Below are 23,101 nucleotides of genomic sequence, written 5' to 3' on the forward strand. Positions count from 1 at the left end.
CACCTAAAATCCACGTGATGACTGCTTGGTGAGATTAAGTTGTTTTAGAGCGAGGCCCAATGTAAAACATTTTTTGGGTCTTGGGTCGAATGTCACTTATGCCTTTCTCGTGGTGAGTGTTGGTAATGATGGCATTTTTAAAAAGTTATTTAATCAATGCTTCAAGTTTCACTTACAAGATCTTTTCCATGTCCTGATGTCATAAGTGATATATGCTACCTTCACAGCAACGGAGAGTGAAAAAGGAGCACAACTCAGGGTATATATATATGTGTGTGTGAACCAAAAGTTCCGTGGTATCCAGTGGTTTATGTCTATAAGTAATCACGTTGTTTCAAGTCTTGATAAATTTCCCAGAATTCTTCAGGTGTGATTTTGTACAGGAAATCAGCTTCTATTTCCGGCTTGAGTCTATTGACGCTTTCCAACATCGACAGGAGTGGTCCGGAATGTATGTCAGTTTGTCTAAAATGATATAAAAATAGCCTCAACACAATTAAAACATGTAATAAAAACTGTGGATAGAGTAACAACAGCTAGTTGCCGATATAAAACTTTACATAGACAGAGTAACAACAGCTAGTTGCCGATATAAAACTTTACATAGACAGAGTAACAACAGCTAGTTGCCGATATAAAACTTTACATAGACAGAGTAACAACAGCTAGTTGCCGATATAAAACTTTACATAGACAGAGTAACAACAGCTAGTTGCCGATATAAAACTTTACATAGACAGAGTAACAACAGCTAGTTGCCGATATAAAACTTTACATAGACAGAGTAACAACAGCTAGTTGCCAATATAAAACTTTACATAGACAGAGTAACAACAGCTAGTTGCCGATATAAAACTTTACATAGACAGAGTAACAACAGCTAGTTGCCGATATAAAACTTTACATAGACAGAGTATCAACAGCTAGTTGCCGATATAAAACTTTACATAGACAGAGTAACAACAGCTAGTTGCCGATATAAAACTTTACATAGAGTAACAACAGGGTTCCCCAGGTTTCTGTACTTGGGCCCTTGCTGTTCCTGTTTTACATCAATGACTTAGCTGACCCAATGCAAACATTTGTCAGACTATTTGCTGATTTCTCTCTACAAAAATCGTCTGACAATTTAAATGAAATCAGCAAACATTGAATCAGGATTTGCATCGTCTTCAAACTTGGTTTTATCAATGACTTATGCAGTTCAATCATGCAAAGACTTAGGCAGTTATCTTCTCTTCTAAACATATCACAATTAAGCCTTTGGTATGCCACGGTGAGCCGATTGAGTTCAACGACTCACATCGTCATTTAGGAGTAACTCTCATCATCTTCTCAAAAAGTAATTGCTTCGAAAAAACTGAAGTATAAAGTAGATAAGTCTACTCTCAATAATATATAAGTATCATTTATACGACCTGTGCTTGAATATGCCTCGTGTGTTTGGAATGGATGTTCGGAACACTTGTCTGACTCCAGAGAAAAAGTTCAGTTAGAAGCAGCTAGAATTGTCACGTGCATCACATCTATTGCTTCTCGTGACTCTTTTTATATTGAAACAGTTTGGGATCCACTCAAATAGAGAGGAATCAAAGCTAACTACATTCTACAAAATACATAACAAAAACGTCCCTCCATATTTAGAAAGCTTAATACCAACTAATAGACGTGACTTAAACATGGAGTTGAGAAATCCAGACAATTATCAAGTCTCCCGAAGTCGTCTGGATATTATGAAAAAGTCTTTCCCACATGCACTCTTCAGTTCCTGATTATTGACATTGTAATAGTCGATACCTCACTGTTATACATGGCCGCATTAGACATTACTGTAGTGGCTTCAGTTCAGATTTATATAGGGTAGGTATTTGTCAACCCCCGAAATGTCCGTGTGGTGAGGGTATTGAAGACGTAAGTCACTATTTCCTTACATGTTCATTATTTTCTAATTGTAGACGCATATTGTTTGATACTTTGTATGATTTAGACGTAGATTTTGATATAGAAACTATCTTATGGGGCGACAGTGATGTTTACTCATATGAAACTAATTGCAATATTGTTAGATTTTTCTGTAAGTGTATTAACATACCCTCGTTGTAGTCTATGTCTGTAAGTGTATAAAAATACCCTCGTTGTAGTCTATGTGTGTAGGTGTTTAAACATCCTTCTCATTGAAGTCTATGTATGTAGATATTTAAACATTACCAAGGAAATTTCTACAAAACTGGCCATGGAAATACAAGTATTACCACTTAGCAATGCTGATGTTTACAACGGGTCTTTCCCATGGTTAACAGTTCTTTATCGTACAAACCTTGCATTGCTATCAAATGAGAGAAGCTTTAAGATCCTAGCCTGGCAGTATTGCGCTGACTGTGTTTCCATTGCAACCTCGCCGGCACTTGGAGGGAACATCAACATCCCAACGCTACAAAACATAAAATATTCTGTACTGTAATTATAACAATTTACTGAATAGCGTACAACCATACACAAAATAGACTACATCACTTTACAACAAAGACTTAATAAATCAGCATATAATACAAACTTGGAAATCAGTATACAACACAAACTTGGAAATCAGTATACAACACAAACTTGGAAATCGGAATACAACACAAACTTGGAAATCAGTATACAACACAAACTTGTGAAATCAGTATACAACACAAACTTGGAAATCAGTATACAACACAAACTTGGAAAATGAGTAAAACACAAACTTGAGAAATCATTATACCACACAAACTTGAGCAATCAGTAAACAACACAAACTTGGAAATCAGTTTACAACACAAACTTGAGCAATCAGTATACAACACAAAGTTGGAAATCAGTATACAACACAAACTTGGAAATCAGTATACAACACAAACTTGAGAAATCAGTATACAACACAAACAAATCAGTATAGAACACAAACTTGGAAATCAGTATACAACACAAACTTGGAAATCAGTATACAACACAAACTTGGAAATCGGAATACAACACAAACTTGGGAAATCAGCATACAACACAAACTTGGGAAATCAGTATACAACACAAACTTGGGAAATCAGCATACAACACAAACTTGGGAAATCAGTATACAACACAAACTTAAGAAATCAGTATACAACACAAACTTGGAAATCAGTATACAACACAAACTTGGAAATCAGTATACAACACAAACTTAAGAAATCAGTATACAACACAAACTTGGAAATCAGTATACAACACAAACTTAAGAAATCAGTATACAACACAAACTTGGAAATCAGTATACAACACAAACTTAAGAAATCAGTATACAACACAAACTTAAGAAATCAGTATACAACACAAACTTGGAAATCAGTATACAACACAAACTTGGAAATCAGTATACAACACAAACTCAGTATACAACACAAACTTGGAAATCAGTATACAACACAAATGGAAATCAGTATACAACACAAACTTGGAAATCAGTATACAACACAAACTTGGAAATCAGTATACAACACAAACTTGGAAATCAGTATACAAACAAACAAATCAGTATACAACACAAACTTGCAAATCAGTATACAACACAAACTTGGAAATCAGTATACAACACAAACATGGAAAACAGCATACAACACAAACTTGGAAAATCAGTATACAATACAAACTTGGAAAATCAGTATACAACACAAACTTGGAAATCAGTATACAACACAAACTTGGAAATCAGTATACAACACAAACTTGGAAAATGAGTAAAACAAAAACTTGAGAAATCATTATGCCACACAAACTTGGAAATCAGTTTACAACACAACCTTGTGAAATCAGTATACAGCACAAACTTGGAAATCATTATACAACACAAACTTGTGAAATCAGTATACAACACAAACTTGGAAATCAGTATACCACACAAAGTTGGAAATCAGTATACAACACAAACTTGTGAAATCAGTATACAACACAAACTTGGAAATCAGTATACAACACAAACTTGGAAATCAGTATACAACACAAACTTGGAAATCAGTATACAACACAAACTTGGAAATCAGTATACAACACAAACTTGGAAATCAGTATACAACACAAACTTGGAAATCAGTATACAACACAAACTTGGAAATCAGTATACAACACAAACTTGGAAATCAGTATACAACATAAACTTGAAAACATCATTATACAATAAAGACCGATGAAATCATTCTACAACACAAACATTGGAAATCAGTATACAACACAAACTTGGACAATCAGTATACAACACAAACTTGGAAATCAGTATACAACACAAACTTGGAAATCAGTATACAACACAAACTTGGAAATCAGTATACAACACAAACTTGGAAAATAAGTATACAACACAAACTTGAGAAATCAGATTATAACACAAACTTAGGAATTAAGTATACGACACAAACTTGAGCAATCAGTATACAACACAAACTTGAGAAATCAGTATACAACACAAACATGGAAAATCAGTATACAGCACAAACTTCAGAAATCAGTATACAACACAAACTTAAAAAATGAGTACAACACAAACTTGGAAATCAGTATACAACACAAACTTAAGAAATCAGTATACAACACAAACTTGAGAAATCAGTATACAATACAAACTTGAGAAATCAGTATACAACACAAACTTGAGAAATCAGTATACAACACTAACTTTGAAAATAAGTATACAACACTAACTTTAAAAATAAGTATACAACAAAAACTGAGGAAATCAGTATACAACACAAACTTGGAAATCAGTATATAACACAAACTTGGAAATCAGTATACAACACAAACTTGTGAAATCAGTATACAACACAAACTTGGAAATCAGTATACAACACAAACTTGGAAATCAGTATACAATACAAACTTTGAAATTATACAACACAAACTTAAAAATCAGTATACAACAACACAAACTTGAGAAATCAGTATACAACACAAACCTAAGAAATCAGTATACAACACAAACATGGAAAATCAGTATACAACACAAACTTGAGAAATCAGTATACAACACAAACTTGAGAAATCAGTATACAACACAAACCTAAGAAATCAGTATACAACACAAACATGGAAAATCAGTATACAACACAAACTTGAGAAATCAGTATACAACACAAACCTAAGAAAACAGCATACAACACAAACTTGGAAAATCAGTATACAACACAAACTTGGAAATCAGTATACAACACAAACTTGAGCCATCAGTATACAACACAAACTTGAGCCATCAGTATAAAACACAAACTTGAGAAATCAGTATACAACACAAACATGGAAAACAGTATACAACACAAACTTGGAAATCAGTATACAACACAAACTTGGAAATCAGTATACAACACAAACTTGGAAATCAGTATACAACACAAACTTGGAAAATAAGTATACAGCAAAGACTGAGGAAATCAGTATACAGCACAAACTTGAGAAATCATTATACCACACAAACGTGATCAATCAGTAAACAACACAAACTTATGAAATCAGAATACAACACAAACTTGAGAAATCAGAATACAACACAAACTTGAGAAATCAGTATACAACACAAACTTGAGAAATCAGTATACAACACAAACTTGAGAAATCAGTATACAACACAAACTTGGAAATCAGTATACAACACAAACTTGGAAAAGTATACAACACAAAAGTATACAACACAAACTTGGAAATCAGTATACAACACAAACACAAACTTGAGAAATCAGTATACAACACAAACATGGAAAACAGTATACAACACAAACTTGAGAAATCATTATACAACACAAACTTGGAAATCAGTTTACAACACAAACTTGAGAAATCATTATACAACACCAACTTGTGAAATCAGTATACAACACAAACTTGGAAATCAGTATACAACACAAACTTGGAAATCAGTATACAACACAAACTTGAGAAATCAGTATACAACACAAACTTAAGAAATCAGTATACAACACAAACTTGGAAAATAAGTATACAACAAAGACTGAGGAAATCAGTATACAACACAAACTTAAGAAATCAGTATACAACACAAACTTGAGAAATCAGTATACAACACAAACTTGAGAAATCAGTATACAACACAAACTTGAGAAATCAGTATACAACACAAACTTCAAAAATGAGTAAAACACAATTTTGTGAAAGCGACATACAACACAAACATGGAAAACAGTATACAACGCAAACTTTGGAAATAGCTACACAACTTAATTGTAGGGAATTAGTATACAACAAAAACTTGGAAATCAGTATACAACACAAATTTGAGAAATCATTATACAACACAAACAACACCAACTTGTGAAATCAGTATACAACACAAACTTGGAAATCAGTATACAACACAAACTTGGAAATCAGTATACAACACAAACTTGGAAATCAGTATACAACACAAACTTCGGAAATCAGTATACAACACAAATTTGAGATATCATTATACAACACAAACTTGGAAATCAGTATACAACACAAACTTGGAAATCAGTAAACAACACAAACTTGGAAATCAGTATACAGCACAAACTTGGAAATCATTATACCACACAATCTTGTGAAATCAGTATACAACACAAACTTGAGAAATCAGTATACAACACAAACTTGAGAAATCAGTATACAACACAAACTTGTGAAATCAGTATACAGCACAAACTTGGAAATCAGTATACAACACAAACTTGAGAAATCAGTATACAACACAAACCTAAGAAATCAGTATACAACACAAACATGGAAAATCAGTATACAACACAAACTTGAGAAATCAGTATACAACACAAACTTGAGAAATCAGTATACAACACAAACTTGGAAATCAGTATACAACACAAACTTAAGAAATCAGTATACAACACAAACTTGAGAAATCAGTATACAACACAAACTTGAGAAATCAGTATACAACACAAACCTAAGAAATCAGTATACAACACAAACTTGGAAAATCAGTATACAACACAAACTTGGAAATCAGTATACAACACAAACTTGGAAATCAGTATACAACACAAACTTGGAAATCAGTATACAACACAAACTTGAGAAATCATTATACAACACCAACTTGTGAAATCAGTATACAACACAAACTTGGAAATCAGTATACAACACCAATTTGACCAATCAGTATACAACACAAACTTAAGAAATCAGTATACAACACAAACTTAAGAAATCAGTATACAACACAAACTTGGAAATCAGTATACTACACAAACTTGGGAAATCAGTATACAACAAAGATTGAGGAAATCAGTATACAACACAAACTTGGAAATCAGTATACAACACAAACTTGGAAATCAGTATACAACACAAACTTGGAAATCAGTATACAACACAAACTTAAGAAATCAGTATACAACACAAACTTGAGAAATCAGTATACAACACAAACTTGAGAAATCAGTATACAACACAAACTTGGAAATTAGTATATAACACAAACTTGGAAATCAGTATACAACACAAACTTGTTAAATCAGTATACAACACAAACTTGAGCAATCAGTAAACAACACAAACTTGGAAATCAGTTTACAACACATACTTGAGCAATCAGTATACAACACAAAGTTGGAAATCAGTATACAACACAAACCTAAGAAATCAGAATACAACACAAACTTGAGAAATCAGTATACAACACAAACTTGGAAAATAGGTATACAACAAAGACTGAGGAAATCAGAATACAACACAAACTTGAGAAATCAGTATACAACACAAACTTGGAAATCAGTATACAGCACAAACTTGGAAATCATTATACAACACAAACTTGTGAAATCAGTATACAACACAAACTTGGAAATCAGTATACAACACAAACTTGGAAAATGAGTAAAACACAAACTTGGAAATCAGTATACAACACAAACTTGAGCAATCAGTAAACAACACAAACTTGAAAACATCATTATACAACAAAGAATGAGGAAATCATTATACAACACAAACTTGGAAATCAGTATACAACACAAAATTGGAAATCAGTATACAACACAAACTTGAGAAATCAGTATACAACACAAACTTGTGAAATCAGTATACAACACAAACTTGGAAATCATTATACAACACAAACTTGTGAAATCAGTATACAACACAGACTTGGAAAATGAGTAAAACACAAACTTGGAAATCATTATACAACACAAACTTGTGAAATCAGTATACAACACAAACTTGGAAAATAAGTATACAACAAAGACTGAGGAAATCAGTATACAACACAAACTTGGAAAATAAGTATACAACAAAGACTGAGGAAATCAGTATACAACACAAACTTGAGAAATCAGTATACAACACACACCTAAGAAATCAGTATACAACACAAACCTAAGAAATCAGTATACAACACAAACTTGGAAATCAGTATACAACACAAACTTAAGAAATCAGTATACAACACAAACTTGAGAAATCAGTATACAACACAAACATGGAAAATCAGTATACAGCACAAACTTCAGAAATCAGTATACAACACAAACTTGGAAATCAGTATACAACACAAACTTGGAAATCAGTATACAACACAAACTTAAGAAATCAGTATACAACACAAACTTGGAAATCAGTATACAACACAAACTTGGAAATCAGTATACAACACAAACTTGGAAATCAGTATACAACACAAACTTGGAAATCAGTATACAACACAAACTTAAGAAATCAGTATACAACACAAACTTGAGAAATCAGTATACAACACAAACCTAAGAAATCAGTATACAACACAAACTTGAGAAATCAGTATACAACACAAACTTCAGAAATCATTATACAACACAAACTTGAGAAATCAGTAGAAAACAAAATCTTGAAAAATGAGTAAAACACAAACTTGAGAAATCAGTATACAACACAAACTTGAGAAATCAGTATACAACACAAACATGGAAAATCAGTATACAGCACAAACTTGAGAAATCAGTATACAACACAAACCTAAGAAATCAGTATACAACACAAACTTGAGAAATCAGTATACAACACAAACCTAAGAAATCAGTATACAACACAAACATGGAAAATCAGTATACAGCACAAACTTGGAAATCAGTATACAACACAAACTTGAGAAATCAGTATACAACACAAACCTAAGAAATCAGTATACAACACAAACTTGAGAAATCAGTATACAACACAAACTTGGAAATCAGTATACAACACAAACTTGGAAATCAGCATACAGCACAAACTTGGAAATCATTATACAACACAAACTTGGAAATCAGCATACAGCACAAACTTGGAAATCATTATACAACACAAACTTGTGAAATCAGTATACAACACAAACTTGGAAATCAGTATACAACACAAAGTTGGAAATCAGTATACAACACAAACCTAAGAAATCAGTATACAACACAAACATGGAAATCAGTATACAACACAAACTTGGAAAATCAGTATACAATACAAACTTGGAAAATCAGTATACAACACAAACTTGGAAATCAGTATACAACACAAACTTGAGAAATCAGTATACAACACAAACTTGAGAAATCAGTATACAACACAAACTTGAGAAATCAGTATACAACACAAACTTCAAAAATGAGTAAAACACAATTTTGTGAAAGCGACATACAACACAAACATGGAAAACAGTATACAACGCAAACTTTGGAAATAGCTACACAACTTAATTGTAGGGAATTAGTATACAACAAAGGCTTCGGAAATCAGTATACAACACAAATTTGAGATATCATTATACAACACAAACTTGGAAATCAGTATACAACACAAACTTATACAACACAAACTTGGAAATCAGTATACAACACAAACTTGTGAAATCAGTATACATCCGAAACTTGTGAAATCAGTATACAACACAAACATGGAAAACAGTATACAATACAAAATTGGAAAGTAAAATTATAACACAAACTTGTGAAATCAGTATATCACACAAACTTGGAAATCAGTATACAACACAAACTTGGAAATCAGTATACAACACAAACTTGGAAATCAGTATACAACACAAACTTGGAAATCAGTATACAACACAAACTTGGAAATCAGTATACAACACAAACTTGGAAATCAGTATACAACACAAACTTGGAAATCAGTATACCACACAAAGTTGGAAATCAGTATACAACACAAACCTAAGAAATCAGTATACAACACAAAGTTGGAAATCAGTATACAACACTAAGTTTGAAAATAAGTATACAACAAAAACTGAGGAAATCAGTATACAACACAAACTTGGAAATCAGTATACAACACAAACTTGGAAATCAGTATACAACACAAACTTGGAAATCAGTATACAACACAAACTTGTGAAATCAGTATACAACACAAACATGGAAATCATTATACAACACAAACTTGTGAAATCAGTATACAACACAAACTTGGAAATCAGTATACAACACAAACATGGAAAATCAGTATACAACACAAACTTCGAAATCAGTATACAACACAAACATGGAAAATCAGTATACAACACAAACTTAAGAAATCAGTATACAACACAAACATGGAAAATCAGTATACAGCACAAACTTGAGAAATCAGTATACAACACAAACTTAAGAAATCAGTATACAACACAAACATGGAAAATCAGTATACAACACAAACTTGAGAAATCAGTATACAACACAAACTTGGAAATCAGTATACAACACCAATTTGACCAATCAGTATACAACACAAACTTAAGAAATCAGTATACAACATGAACTTGAGAAATCAGCATACAACACAAACTTGCGAAATCAGTATAGAACACCAATTTGACAAATCAGTATACAACACAAACTTGAGCAATCAGTACACAACACAAACTTGGAAATCAGTATACAACACAAACTTGAGAAATCAGTATACAACACAAACCTTGGAAATCAGTATACAACACAACCTTGGAAATCAGTATACAACACAAACTTGAGAAATCAGTATACAACACAAACTTGGAAATCAGTATACAACACAAACTTGGAAATCAGTATACAACATAAACTTAAGAAATCAGTATACAACACAAACTTGAGAAATCAGTATACAACACAAACATGGAAAATCAGTATACAACACAAACTTCGAAATCAGTATACAACACAAACATGGAAAATCAGTATACAACACAAACATGGAAAATCAGTATACAGCACAAACTTGGAAATCAGTATACAACACAAACTTGGAAATCAGTATACAACACAAACTTGGAAATCAGTATACAACACAAACTTGGAAATCAGTATACAACACAAACTTGGAAATCAGTATACAACACAAACTTGGAAATCAGTATACAACACAAACTTGGAAATCAGTATACAACACAAACTTGGAAATCAGTATACAACACAAACTTGGAAATCAGTATACAACACAAACTTGGAAATCAGTATACAACACAAACTTGGAAATCAGTATACAACACAAACTTGGAAATCAGTATACAACACAAACTTGGAAATCAGTATACAACACAAACTTGGAAATCAGTATACAACACAAACTTGGAAATCAGTATACAACACAAACTTGGAAATCAGTATACAACACAAACTTGAGAAATCAGTATACAACACAAACCTAAGAAATCAGTATACAACACAAACTTGGAAAATAAGTATACAGCAAAGACTGAGGAAATCAGTATACAACACAAACTTGGAAATCAGTATACAACATAAACTTGGAAATCAGTTTACAACACAAACTTGAGCAATCAGTATACAACACAAACTTGGAAATCAGTATACAACATAAACTTGGGCAATCAGTATACAACACAAACTTGGAAATCAGTATACAACACAAACTTGGAAAATAAGTATACAGCAAAGACTGAGGAAATCAGTATACAACACAAACTTGGAAATCAGTATACAACACAAACTTAAGAAATCAGTATACAACACAAACTTGAGAAATCAGTATACAACACAAACTTGGAAATCAGTATACAACATAAACTTAAGAAATCAGTATACAACACAAACTTGAGAAATCAGTATACAACACAAACTTGGAAAATCAGTATACAACACAAACTTGAGAAATCAGTATACAACACAAACTTGGAAAATCAGTATACAACACAAACCTAAGAAATCAGTATACAACACAAACTTGAGAAATCAGTATACAACACAAACATGGAAAATCAGTATACAACACAAACTTGAGAAATCAGTATACAACACAAACCTAAGAAATCAGTATACAACACAAACCTAAGAAATCAGTATACAACACAAACTTGGAAATCAGTATACAACACAAACTTGAGAAATCAGTATACAACACAAACTTCAGAAATCATTATACAACACAAACTTGAGAAATCAGTATTGGAAATCAGAATACAACACAAACTTGAGAAATCAGTATACAACACAAACTTGAGAAATCAGTATACAACACAAACTTGAGAAATCAGTATACAACACAAACTTGAGAAATCAGTATACAACACAAACTTGAGAAATCAGTATACAACACAAACTTGAGAAATCAGTATACGACACAAACTTGAGAAATCAGTATACAACACAACACAACAAACTTGAGAAATCAGTATACAACACAAACTTGAGCCATCAGTATACAACACAAACTTGAGCAATCAGTATACAACACAAATTTGAGATATCATTATACAATCCAAAGTTGGAAATCAGTATACAACACAAAGTTGGAAATCAGTATACAACAAAAACCTAAGAAATCAGTATACAACACAAACATGGAAATCAGTATACAACACAAATTTGAGAAATCAGTATACACCACAAACTTGAGAAATCAGTAGACAACAAAATCTTTAAAAATGAGTAAAAAAAATGAGTAAAACACAAACTTGAGAAATCAGTATACAACACAAACTTGTGAAATCAGTATACAACACAAACATTCATACATACAGATGCAATTTCAAATTGACGGTTATATGGAATTATATTTATGAACAACATGTCTAGATGAGAAATGCAATTGTTTACTTCGAATATATGACGGTACGTCTCCATATTTTCTGAGATTTTTAACAAATTTCACGGTATATTCACTAAAGGTGTCTTTAAACCATGGGAAATTCCTCTGTAACCCATAACCGATCCATCCCGAAATATGTCGTGCTACATAACACAAGCGTTTGCAAGACGCTCTCCTCTACACCGGTACACAAGTTGACGACCGTCGGTTCGAAATAACGTGAATCGAGATTCATCCGTGTACAGCATGGACCTCCAACGTTTCATAGGGTAATATCTGGGCACATGTGCTATCAACCATCGCATGCAACGTGCTCGACGTTAAGGTGTCAGCAGCAAACCAACGTTCTGGTGACTTGGCTTAAAGTTGCCTCTCGAAGTCTATTTTTAGCGGTGGTTCCCGTTACCACTGGTATTTCGTGTCTTATTGATTGTCTGTTAATCTGCTGTGACGTAAATGGGCATGCCTAATTAACGGATCTTGACGTCGCGACGTCATGTTGAGTGCTACCTCCCATGAGCATTGCGAGAGCACGTCCTCTCTCAAGTTGGGATAACCTTGGCATATTTATAAAAGAAATATTGACTCCAAATATATTGACGATCACATGTCTAGGTGATAGTCAGAGATCAAAACTACTTTGAATGTAAATGAACGTATGTATTTGTACACTCACGGTATATTGGTAATTAATACGTAACGGATGTGAATACTTTTGGCACGGATGACGGATTTTTAACATTTAATTGGGAATTAGGTAAGGTGCCCTTATATCCCTCTTATTTTTTATACGTTTTTGTAAATTCACTACGAAACATTTTACGATTAAAGAAGTTGCGTTCTTAATCTTTTCAGTAGATAATTTTATCATTTTAGAACGACATTAAAAAATGCTGCGTGGTCAAAACAGTGTTGACTTGGCAACAAGTCTGTGTATTTTTTGGATGACGTCATGATGTTCTATCTTTATTTTCATGCAAAATTTAATTGGAATACCATAAGCAACTAAGTATAAGCGTGGCATTTCTCATTGCTACTGTCCTTAAAGTAGTTTGTGGAAGACACTGACAATTTATAGAATCGTACTCACTATAACATAGCCTTGCGGTCTGTCATTCTGTCCACTGGATCGTCCAAGACTTGATTTCGTAAGACAAACCTTAGTCCTGCTGGGTATGTAGAGGGAAACTCGGGTATTTCTGAATTTTCGTAATGAGGTCGTTTACGAGACGATTGTGGAAATGCAATGGCCTCTACCGACGGAAGCAGAAGACTGTAGAACATCCTGCTTACAGCATATGCGTCAGATTTACTGTAAATTTCCTTTAGGGACACCTGTGAAAGAAAGTAAATGGTAACAGTGGGGGATTAAAAGTTATTTTGTCGCTAAGATGAAGTTCTTAAAATTTATGATCTTCAACAAATTCGATTCTAAAATCAGCTTATTCATTGTTTAAATTATATGTCGTATCTATAAACTAGGTAAGGTCTGTATAGAACGCCATTAATTAGAGAAACACCTACGTTTTCACCATTGCTTCGCGGTGGACCTTCATGCTTCCATCTTGTTAGTTCTGGTGCCCATGCCTGTACATTACCAGCATAAACTTCTCCACCGTTTGTGAAGTTGTTGCCTTCAGTCAGACGTGCCATCCCGAAGTTTGCCAACACGGGTCTCAAACAGGTATCAAATAAAACATTTTCTGCCTTGATATCGCGATGAATTACACCATTTTTCCGGATAAAGTATACGGCCGAGAGCATTTGGTACAACAGTTGTAGAACAAACATAGTGTCCAGACCAAATGGGGGCTCTGGGTGATTATGTCGGAAGTTAGTACAGAGGGATTTCAAGGATTCTGAGAAATGGTCGAATACAAGAAAAGTTGTCCGAGACGATATTTCCACTGGCAAATCAAACTTTACCGGGGCAAGACTGAAATATTTTTGGAATTTCTCTGTTTGTCCAGTGAAACTGTGTCTAAGCTTGATTATGTTCAGATGTTCGTTCAATGTCATCGGAAGTTGGTGTTCCGAATCGAAGGTATTGGTCAGAAAGTGTTCGATACTGTATTCCGGACTAGTACTGCCAGTCTCCATATTGACGAGGTTTACCTTCATCTGTTGAAATCAAAATGTTGAATTAGGAACAGTTTACCATATATATTGCAAGTATTTTATTTGTAATAAAAGTTGTTTTATTTACAAAAAGATACTCTTGCAAAATCGTAATAACTCGTACTTTATATAACTTTCAACGTCTATTATCAAATCCATTTAAACCAACACATTAGCGTCATCCTCAACATGATCTAATAGCCATTTACAGGTGTGAAAATTTAGTATTTGATCATTTTCATACCTTAACTGTTACAAAACTAGAAGTATGGTTATCAGTTCGGAAGCTTTACCGAGACCTATAAATGAGTCCGGAAGCTTACCGAGACCTATTAAAGAGTCTGGAAGCTTTACCGAGACCTATAAATGAGTCCGGAAGCTTTACCGAGACCTATAAATGAGTCCGGAAGCTTACCGAGACCTGGAAATGAGTCCAGAAGCTTTACCGAGACCTATAAATGAGTCAGGAAGCTTAAACGATACCTGGAAATGAGTCCGGAAGCTTACCGGGACCTGGAAATGAGTCCAGAAGCTTTACCGAGACCTGGAAATGAGTTTGCGAGCTTTACCGAGATTTGGCTATCAGTCTTAAAGCTTTACCGATAGTTGGTTATCAGTCCTATAGCTTAACAAAGACTTGGTTATCAGTTCTAAAGCTTTATCGATACTTAGTTATCAGTCCGAGACCTTTACCGAGACTTGGATATCAGTTAGGAAGCTTTACCAAGACCTGGTTATCAGTCAGCAAGATTTTCCGAGACTTGGATATCAGTTCGGAAGATTTACCGAGACCTGGTTATCAGTCAGCGAGATTTTCCGAGACTTGGATATCAGTTCGGAAGCTTTACCGAGACCTGGTTATCAGTCAGCGAGATTTACCGAGACCAGGCTTTCAGTCCGAGAGCTGAACCTAGACTTCATATCAGCTCTGAACTTCACTACAAAGACTTGGATCAGGTCGGTGTTACAGAAAAAACCTACAGGTCGTATGTAAATGAAGATTCCGAAACAACATATGCTGTGATCACATGTACCACCTAGGGTTGACCCTAAGTATCCACATTTGACCTTAGTTTACATTTGACGTGTTTCTCGAAGTTGTCATGTGCTCTGCTTTCAAATTCTTCATTTCGACTAAAGTTTACCTTTAGAATCCGCAGTTGGCCTTTGTGTTTTATTTGGAACACAAGAGAGTAGTACCCTTCCTTTTGGCCAGCTAGCAGCAGACTTGTTGGCCGGACACCAATCACACTATAGTCCTTCCCTGGAAACCACTCCTTATTTGGCACATCTAACTGACTAGGAGGGACATATTTTAACCAATGAGAATGTAAGCTTTCCTTCAGGATTACTAAAATTTGGTCGCTATGACAACAAACACTTCCTCCCTTGGAAACTTTATCTAGAAAGTCGATAAAGCCAAGGAGAGAATGTTGTGAGGTAGAATGTTGAGATTTGTTCGCATTTTTAGTCCTTTCTTCCTCCGACGATCGCAACTGCACGTTTTCGTGTTTTAGTTTTTGGCAAGCACTGGAAAACTGGTGAAGTTTTTCTTTTATTGTTGACAATTGATTTCTCAAAGAAATATTTTCTTTTTGCAACTTTTCCACCATTTCCTGTTTCTTGAATAACTCCATCTGTAGTGTTTCAGAGAAACTCTCAATAGATTCATTATGGGTATTTCCCGCTACTTCCCTCACACAGCCAACAGAAATTCTAGAAGGTCTAACGGTAGTAGCTAGGCACTGATGGGACAAGCGCACATCTTCACATGATCCTAGTAACGGTAGGCCCCCTTTTTTATTATCCTCTAAGAATGCTGAGGGATTACAAGGTTGGAACTCCGACAACACTTTTTCCGTATATTCTTCACTATTAATCCTGTCACTTCCTTCACGGGCAATTTTCGGGCCCTTATGTCGCATTATTACCTCCGCATAATCATTATCACAGGTGCCATTTATAGACTCTCTCCTACAGAGTTTTGTCCAATTGTTTTCTTTGTTCGTTACATTATCGATTCTTCCGTCATCCATGCTCTCCTCAGGTTCCGTTCTCCTTCGAAATCCTGTGAGGTCATCTCGATATCGGAGAAAGTTGCTGTCTGAGACTGTTCCCTTTTCTGTAGAAGTTCCAGGAAAAGAAACGCATGAATTTTCATCTTTCCATCCGTTTGATGGACCTTGAAACTGACCTTGAGATGGAAGGCTACCAAGACTGACATACCCTTGACTTTGGCTGTTGTTATCTTCTGAACTTCGACACATGGGTTGACTTCGGACAGATCGCTGAGGTAAAGTGTGTTTCGTATTGAGTGGTGGTGACGCTTGGTTGTGGTCAGAGAAGGGATTCCGGTTAAAAGCTGAAAGCAAACTACGTATCATTTTAAACTAAAAACAGCACGCTAATTAGCGTTAAACTTTCATCAGAAACAGACTTTGTCATTTGTTTAGTTTTCTTACTTCACTATTAGATTGGCGAGAATTCCGGTTTATAAATGCCTTGAACAAAACATTTATGACAATACATGATGGTACTTTTTATCTGTAGCTCAGGGTAAATTTAGAAATAGGTATTCACGGATCTAGGCCTTCCTGTTTGATCTCTCTCGTAAACCTCGTTTTCAGAACCTTCAGTACATTTCACGGTTTTATTTTCCTGACTTTTCAAAGTTCTCGTTACGTCACCTTATCATTCCTTTTGGTTGTGTATTATTCTGTACTTAATTTGTTATGTTTTGAGGGGAGTATATATAACAGAGGTGTATACCGAGAAACCCACAACACGAGGGTAGGAGGAGTAAGATTTGCCGAATTATTAACTTCACAAAATACCTGGGATTTTTCGGTATACAAGACACGAGTTGTGAAACGATATTAGCCTATCGGATTTCATACGAGATCAACTTACGTAGCATCTGTTGGTACATATACTTTGACGTGTTTTGCTGTCTGTTTCCCTCCGCTTCATCAGCCGCTGTTCGGCCTTTGTCGTTTTTGATGAAAAGGTCGGGTTTTGCCCGAACCAAAAGCCTAACTATCTCGATGTGACCTCGATAGGCTGCGACATGTAGCGCCGTGTCCCCTCGTTTGTTCTGAATGTTTATACTGGCCCCACTGTCCAGAGAAAAAATACCATTTTGTTACATCATAATTTTAAAGAAAACGCGAATTCAAAATTATTTTTAAAACAACAAATACGTCGCTTGATACTGACCATTCGGATAAATTTAAGATAAGTAATCAAACATATATAAAGTAAATCTTCATAATTTCTCATGTCACACCGCATTGTTCGAGTACGAGACAACATATTCTACCCCACCGGACAGAAATATCTACACTTCCGGTGAGGGCACGATGCAGAGAACTCTGGCGAGCCACTTTTCACCCTCGCCAAAATGTAGCTTATATTTAAAGATACTGACTATGTAATCTTCCTGCAACATTGGTTGAATATCAGACTATTGAAACTTAAACAGTTTTGTTGTTCAATCTGTGTTTACCTGGTGTTAACGTTACGCTGAATTTTGCCTGATAACGAACGACAAAGTAATTGCTCCGCGCGGAAATATGGAGATTTTAGGAATTTTCATAAATCAACTAAATTACAACATGCAACATCGCTTATTTCAACAACTATTAATATATCTAAACACCTTATATCAAAGTTAATTCAGAGAGTAGTTCTTTCGAATGACCGCACGTGCTAAAATACTGTTGTTTTTCGTCACTGCCGAATACAGCAAAACTATATGTGGCAGGTGTAATCCGACAATTGCAGTGCCAGGTGCAGGATAAATCTCTATGTACGCAAAGGAAGTGTTCTTTCTGGTGCGTGCGAATGTTAATGACGTCATTTAATGACGACATTTTTAATAATTGCCATCTGAGCTTCAAATGCAAAAGACGATGCCGATGGTTCTAATGTCACATATATATTCATTTGCTTATTTATTTTAAAGGGGAAATGGAATAGAAAAAGGATCATTCCCTACCTCGAGGGTAGCACAGAAAAATCTCTACCTCGGGAAGATTCCTGACAGTCTTACCGTCGGCAAAGCCTTGGGTTAAACAATCAATATTATATGATATCATTCCGTATGTTATATGGCATCATATATATTGTATTATATTGTGTTATATACCGTCTAATTAGGAGATCGACGCACTGGAGATGACCTCGATCTGCTGCTGCGTGTAACGCCGTGGATCCCCACGCTACACGCGCGTTAACGTCACTTCCGCTGTCAAGGAGTGTCTTACAGATTTGCACGTGACCACGACATGAGCTCCAGTAGAGGGCAGTTTCGTCGTCTTTGCCCCGAATGTGCACAGAATAGTTTTGTCTCAACAAATTTTCTACCTCCTGTTAAAAGCAACGGGAAATATAACGTGTAAATAAGACTCGTATTGTACAAAGAGTTGTTTCAAATCAATATGCCTATACATCCGAGCGGTGTCGGAGAAAATCGTACGTTTTACTTGTTGGTCTGATTGCCCTTGATCCAGTGACCTTCGTCCAATTCAATTATAGAAAGTATAGATATTAATAAAAACTTACATTTCTTTTTCTGCCAAAATGCTTTTTGTAAGGAGATACTTTTGTAAATGACCATTATCAGTGTATTAATCTATATAGTAGGTTGTCACCATCCAAAGGGTTGACGTATCACATTGAGGCCCACTCGATCATGTAATTTTCCCCCGAGTACTCCCGTTTCCTCCTACAATAAAAACCTTCGGGACACCACACCTGAAAACATACCTGTAAATTTCCATTTTTGGCGACGGTGATCAGATCTGGTAAATCATTCATCATTCATAACTGAAATGTCGACTCGTTCGTCAGATACCACGCCCACAAACATAACCGTGGCAACGTGTGCAAGGGCTTGTTTGTCACATGATAGCAAACGGTGCAGCATACTCTGAAATTTATTATTAATTCATTAAATTGTTATTTGATTATGAAACTTTTTATTATTTAATTTTTTTATGTTCGGAAATTTTACATATATGCATAATATACATCAATAAATGCCAGAAAAAACAACTGTCACACTGACTCAAATACCCTTTACATATACTCACACACACACACACACACACACACACACACACACACACACACACACACACACACACACACACACACACACACACACACACACACACACACACACACACACACACACACACACACACACACACACACACACACACACAGAGTGGATAATTTATATAGATGATAAATAGAGCTATGGATACTTTATATATAGGATAAACACGGCAGTGGATACTTTATATAAAGGATGAATATAGCAGTGGATACTTTATATAGAGGATAAATATAGCAGTGGATAATTTATATAGATGATAAATATAGCAGTGGATACTTTATATAGAGGATAAATATAGCAGTGGATAATTTATATAGAGGATAAATATAGCAGTGGATAATTTATATAGATGATAAATATAGCAGTGGATACTTTATATAGAGGATAAATACGGCAGTGAATACTTTATATAGAGAATAAAGATAGCTGTGGATACTTTATATAGAGGATAAATATAGCAGTGGATACTTTATATAGAAGATCAATAAGGCAGTGAATTCTTTATATAGAGAAAAAAATATAGCAGTCGATACTTTATACAGAGCATAAATACGGCAGTGGATATTTTATATAGAGGATAAATATAGCGATGGATACTTTATATAGAGGATAAATATAGCAATGGATACTTTATATAGAGGATAAATACGGCAGTGAATATTTTATATAGATGATAAATATAGCAATGGATACTTGATATAGATGATGAATATAGCTGTGGATACTTTATATAGAGGATAGATATATATTTATAGAGGCTGAATATAGCAGTAGATACTTTATATAGAGGATAAATATAGCATTGAATACTTTATATAGAGAATAAAGATAGCTGTGGATACTTTATATAGAGGATAAATAGCAATGGATAATTTATATAGAGGATAGATATATATTTATAGAGGCTGAATATAGCAGTAGATACTTTATATAGAGGATAAATACGGCAGTGAATTCTTTATATAGAGAATAAATATAGCAGTGGATACTTTATACAGAGCATAAATACGGCAGTGGATATTTTATATAGAGGATAAATATAGCGATGGATACTTTATATAGATGATAAATATAGCTGTGGATACTTTATATAGAGGATAAATATAGCAGTAGATACTTTATATAGAGGATAAATATAGCATTGGATACTTTATATAGATGATAAATATAGCTGTGCATACTTTATATAGAGGATAAATATAGCAGTAGATACTTTATATAGAGGATAAATATAGCATTGGATACTTTATAGAGAGGATAAATAGAGCACTGGATACTTTATATAGAGAATAAATATAGCTATGGATACTTTATATAGAGGATAAATACAGGATCGGTTACTTGATATAGAAGATAAATATAGCAGTGGTTACTTTATATAGAGGCTGAATATAGCAGTGGATAATTTATATAGAGGATAAATATAGTAGTGGATACTTTATATAGAGGCTGAATATAGCAGTGGATACTTTATATAGAAGATAAATACGGGAGTGGTTACTTTATATAGAGGATAAATATAGCTGTGGATACTTTATATAGAGGATAAATATAGCATTGGATACTTTATATAGATGATAAATATAGCTATGGATACTTTATATAGAGGATAAATATAGCAATGGATACTTTATATAGAGGATAAATACGGCAGTGAATATTTTATATAGATGATAAATATAGCAATGGATACTTGATATAGATGATAAATATAGCTGTGGATACTTTATATAGAGGATAAATATAGCAGTAGATACTTTATATAGAGGATAAATATAGCAGTGGATACTTTATAGAGAGGATAAATAAAGCACTGGATACTTTATATAGAGAATAAATATAGCTGTGGATACTTTATATAGAGGATAAATATAGCATTGGATACTTTATAGAGAGGATAAATAGAGCACTGGATACTTTATATAGAGAATACATATAGCTGTGGATACTTTATATAGAGGATAAATACAGGATCGGTTACTTTATATAGAGGATAAATATAGCAGTGGTTACTTTATATAGAGGCTGAATATAGCAGTGGATAATTTATCTAGAGGATAAATATAGCAGTGGATACTTTATATAGAGGTTGAATATAGCAGTAGATACTTTATATAGAAGATAAATACGGGAGTGGTTACTTTATATAGAGGATAAATATAGCTGTGGATACTTTATATAGAGGCTGAATATAGCAGTGGATACTTTATATAGAGGATAAATATAGCAGTGGTTACTTTATATAGAGGATAAATATAGCATTGGATACTTTATAGAAAGGATAAAAAGAGCACTGGATACTTTATATATAGGATAAATACGGCAGTGGATACTTTATATAGAGAATAAATATAGCAGTGGTTACTTTATATAGAGGCTGAATATAGCAGTGGATACTTTATATAGAAGATAAATACGTTAGTTAATTCTTTATATAGATGATAAATATAGCAGTGGATACTTGATATAGAGGATAAATATAGCTTTGGTTACTTTATATAGAAGATAAATACGGCAGTTAATTCTTTATATAGAGGATAAATATAGCAGTGGATACTTGATATAGAGGATAAATATAGCTTTGGTTACTTTATATAGAAGATAAATACGGCAGTTAATTCTTTATATAGAGGATTAATAGAGCAGTGGATACTTTATATAGAGGATAAATATAGCAGTGGATACTTTATATAGAGGCTGAATATAGCAGTGGATACTTTATATAGAGGCTGAATATAGCAGTGGGTACTTTATATAGAAGATAAATACGGGAGTGGTTACTTTATATAGAGGATAAATATAGCAGTGGATACTTTATAGAGAGGATAAATAGAGCACTGG

General features: G+C 34.0%; 1 protein-coding gene across 1 annotated transcript; it reads right to left on the reverse strand.

Moving 5' to 3' along the window:
* Positions 1-268: 268 nt before the first annotated feature.
* LOC132553326 (uncharacterized) lies at positions 269-19,959 on the reverse strand. The gene is made up of 8 exons (XM_060217560.1): positions 19,906-19,959; positions 19,286-19,506; positions 18,049-18,254; positions 16,284-17,500; positions 14,545-15,141; positions 14,111-14,355; positions 2,318-2,431; positions 269-465 (listed from the first exon to the last, which is right to left on the reverse strand). Exons 1-8 carry the CDS (start codon positions 19,957-19,959, stop codon positions 315-317), a joined length of 2,805 nt encoding a protein of 934 aa, XP_060073543.1. The 3' UTR covers positions 269-314.
* Between the last annotated feature and the right edge of the window lie 3,142 nt (positions 19,960-23,101).

This window comes from Ylistrum balloti, unplaced genomic scaffold, assembly GCF_031769215.1.
Source record: "Ylistrum balloti isolate Yb309-2 unplaced genomic scaffold, AGI_CSIRO_Ybal_v1 Utg370318, whole genome shotgun sequence".
Taxonomy (NCBI): domain Eukaryota; kingdom Metazoa; phylum Mollusca; class Bivalvia; order Pectinida; family Pectinidae; genus Ylistrum; species Ylistrum balloti.

Coding starts and splice junctions, on each gene's coding strand:
- LOC132553326 (XM_060217560.1), bottom strand. CDS start 19,959: ATGATGAATGATTTACCAGATCTGATCACCGTCGCCAAAAATGGAAAT. Junction 18,255..19,285: donor GTCGATCTCCTAATTAGACG/GTATATAACACA, acceptor TTCTCTGGACAG/TGGGGCCAGTATAAACATTC. Junction 15,142..16,283: donor GCCAACTGCGGATTCTAAAG/GTAAACTTTAGT, acceptor TGATTTCAACAG/ATGAAGGTAAACCTCGTCAA.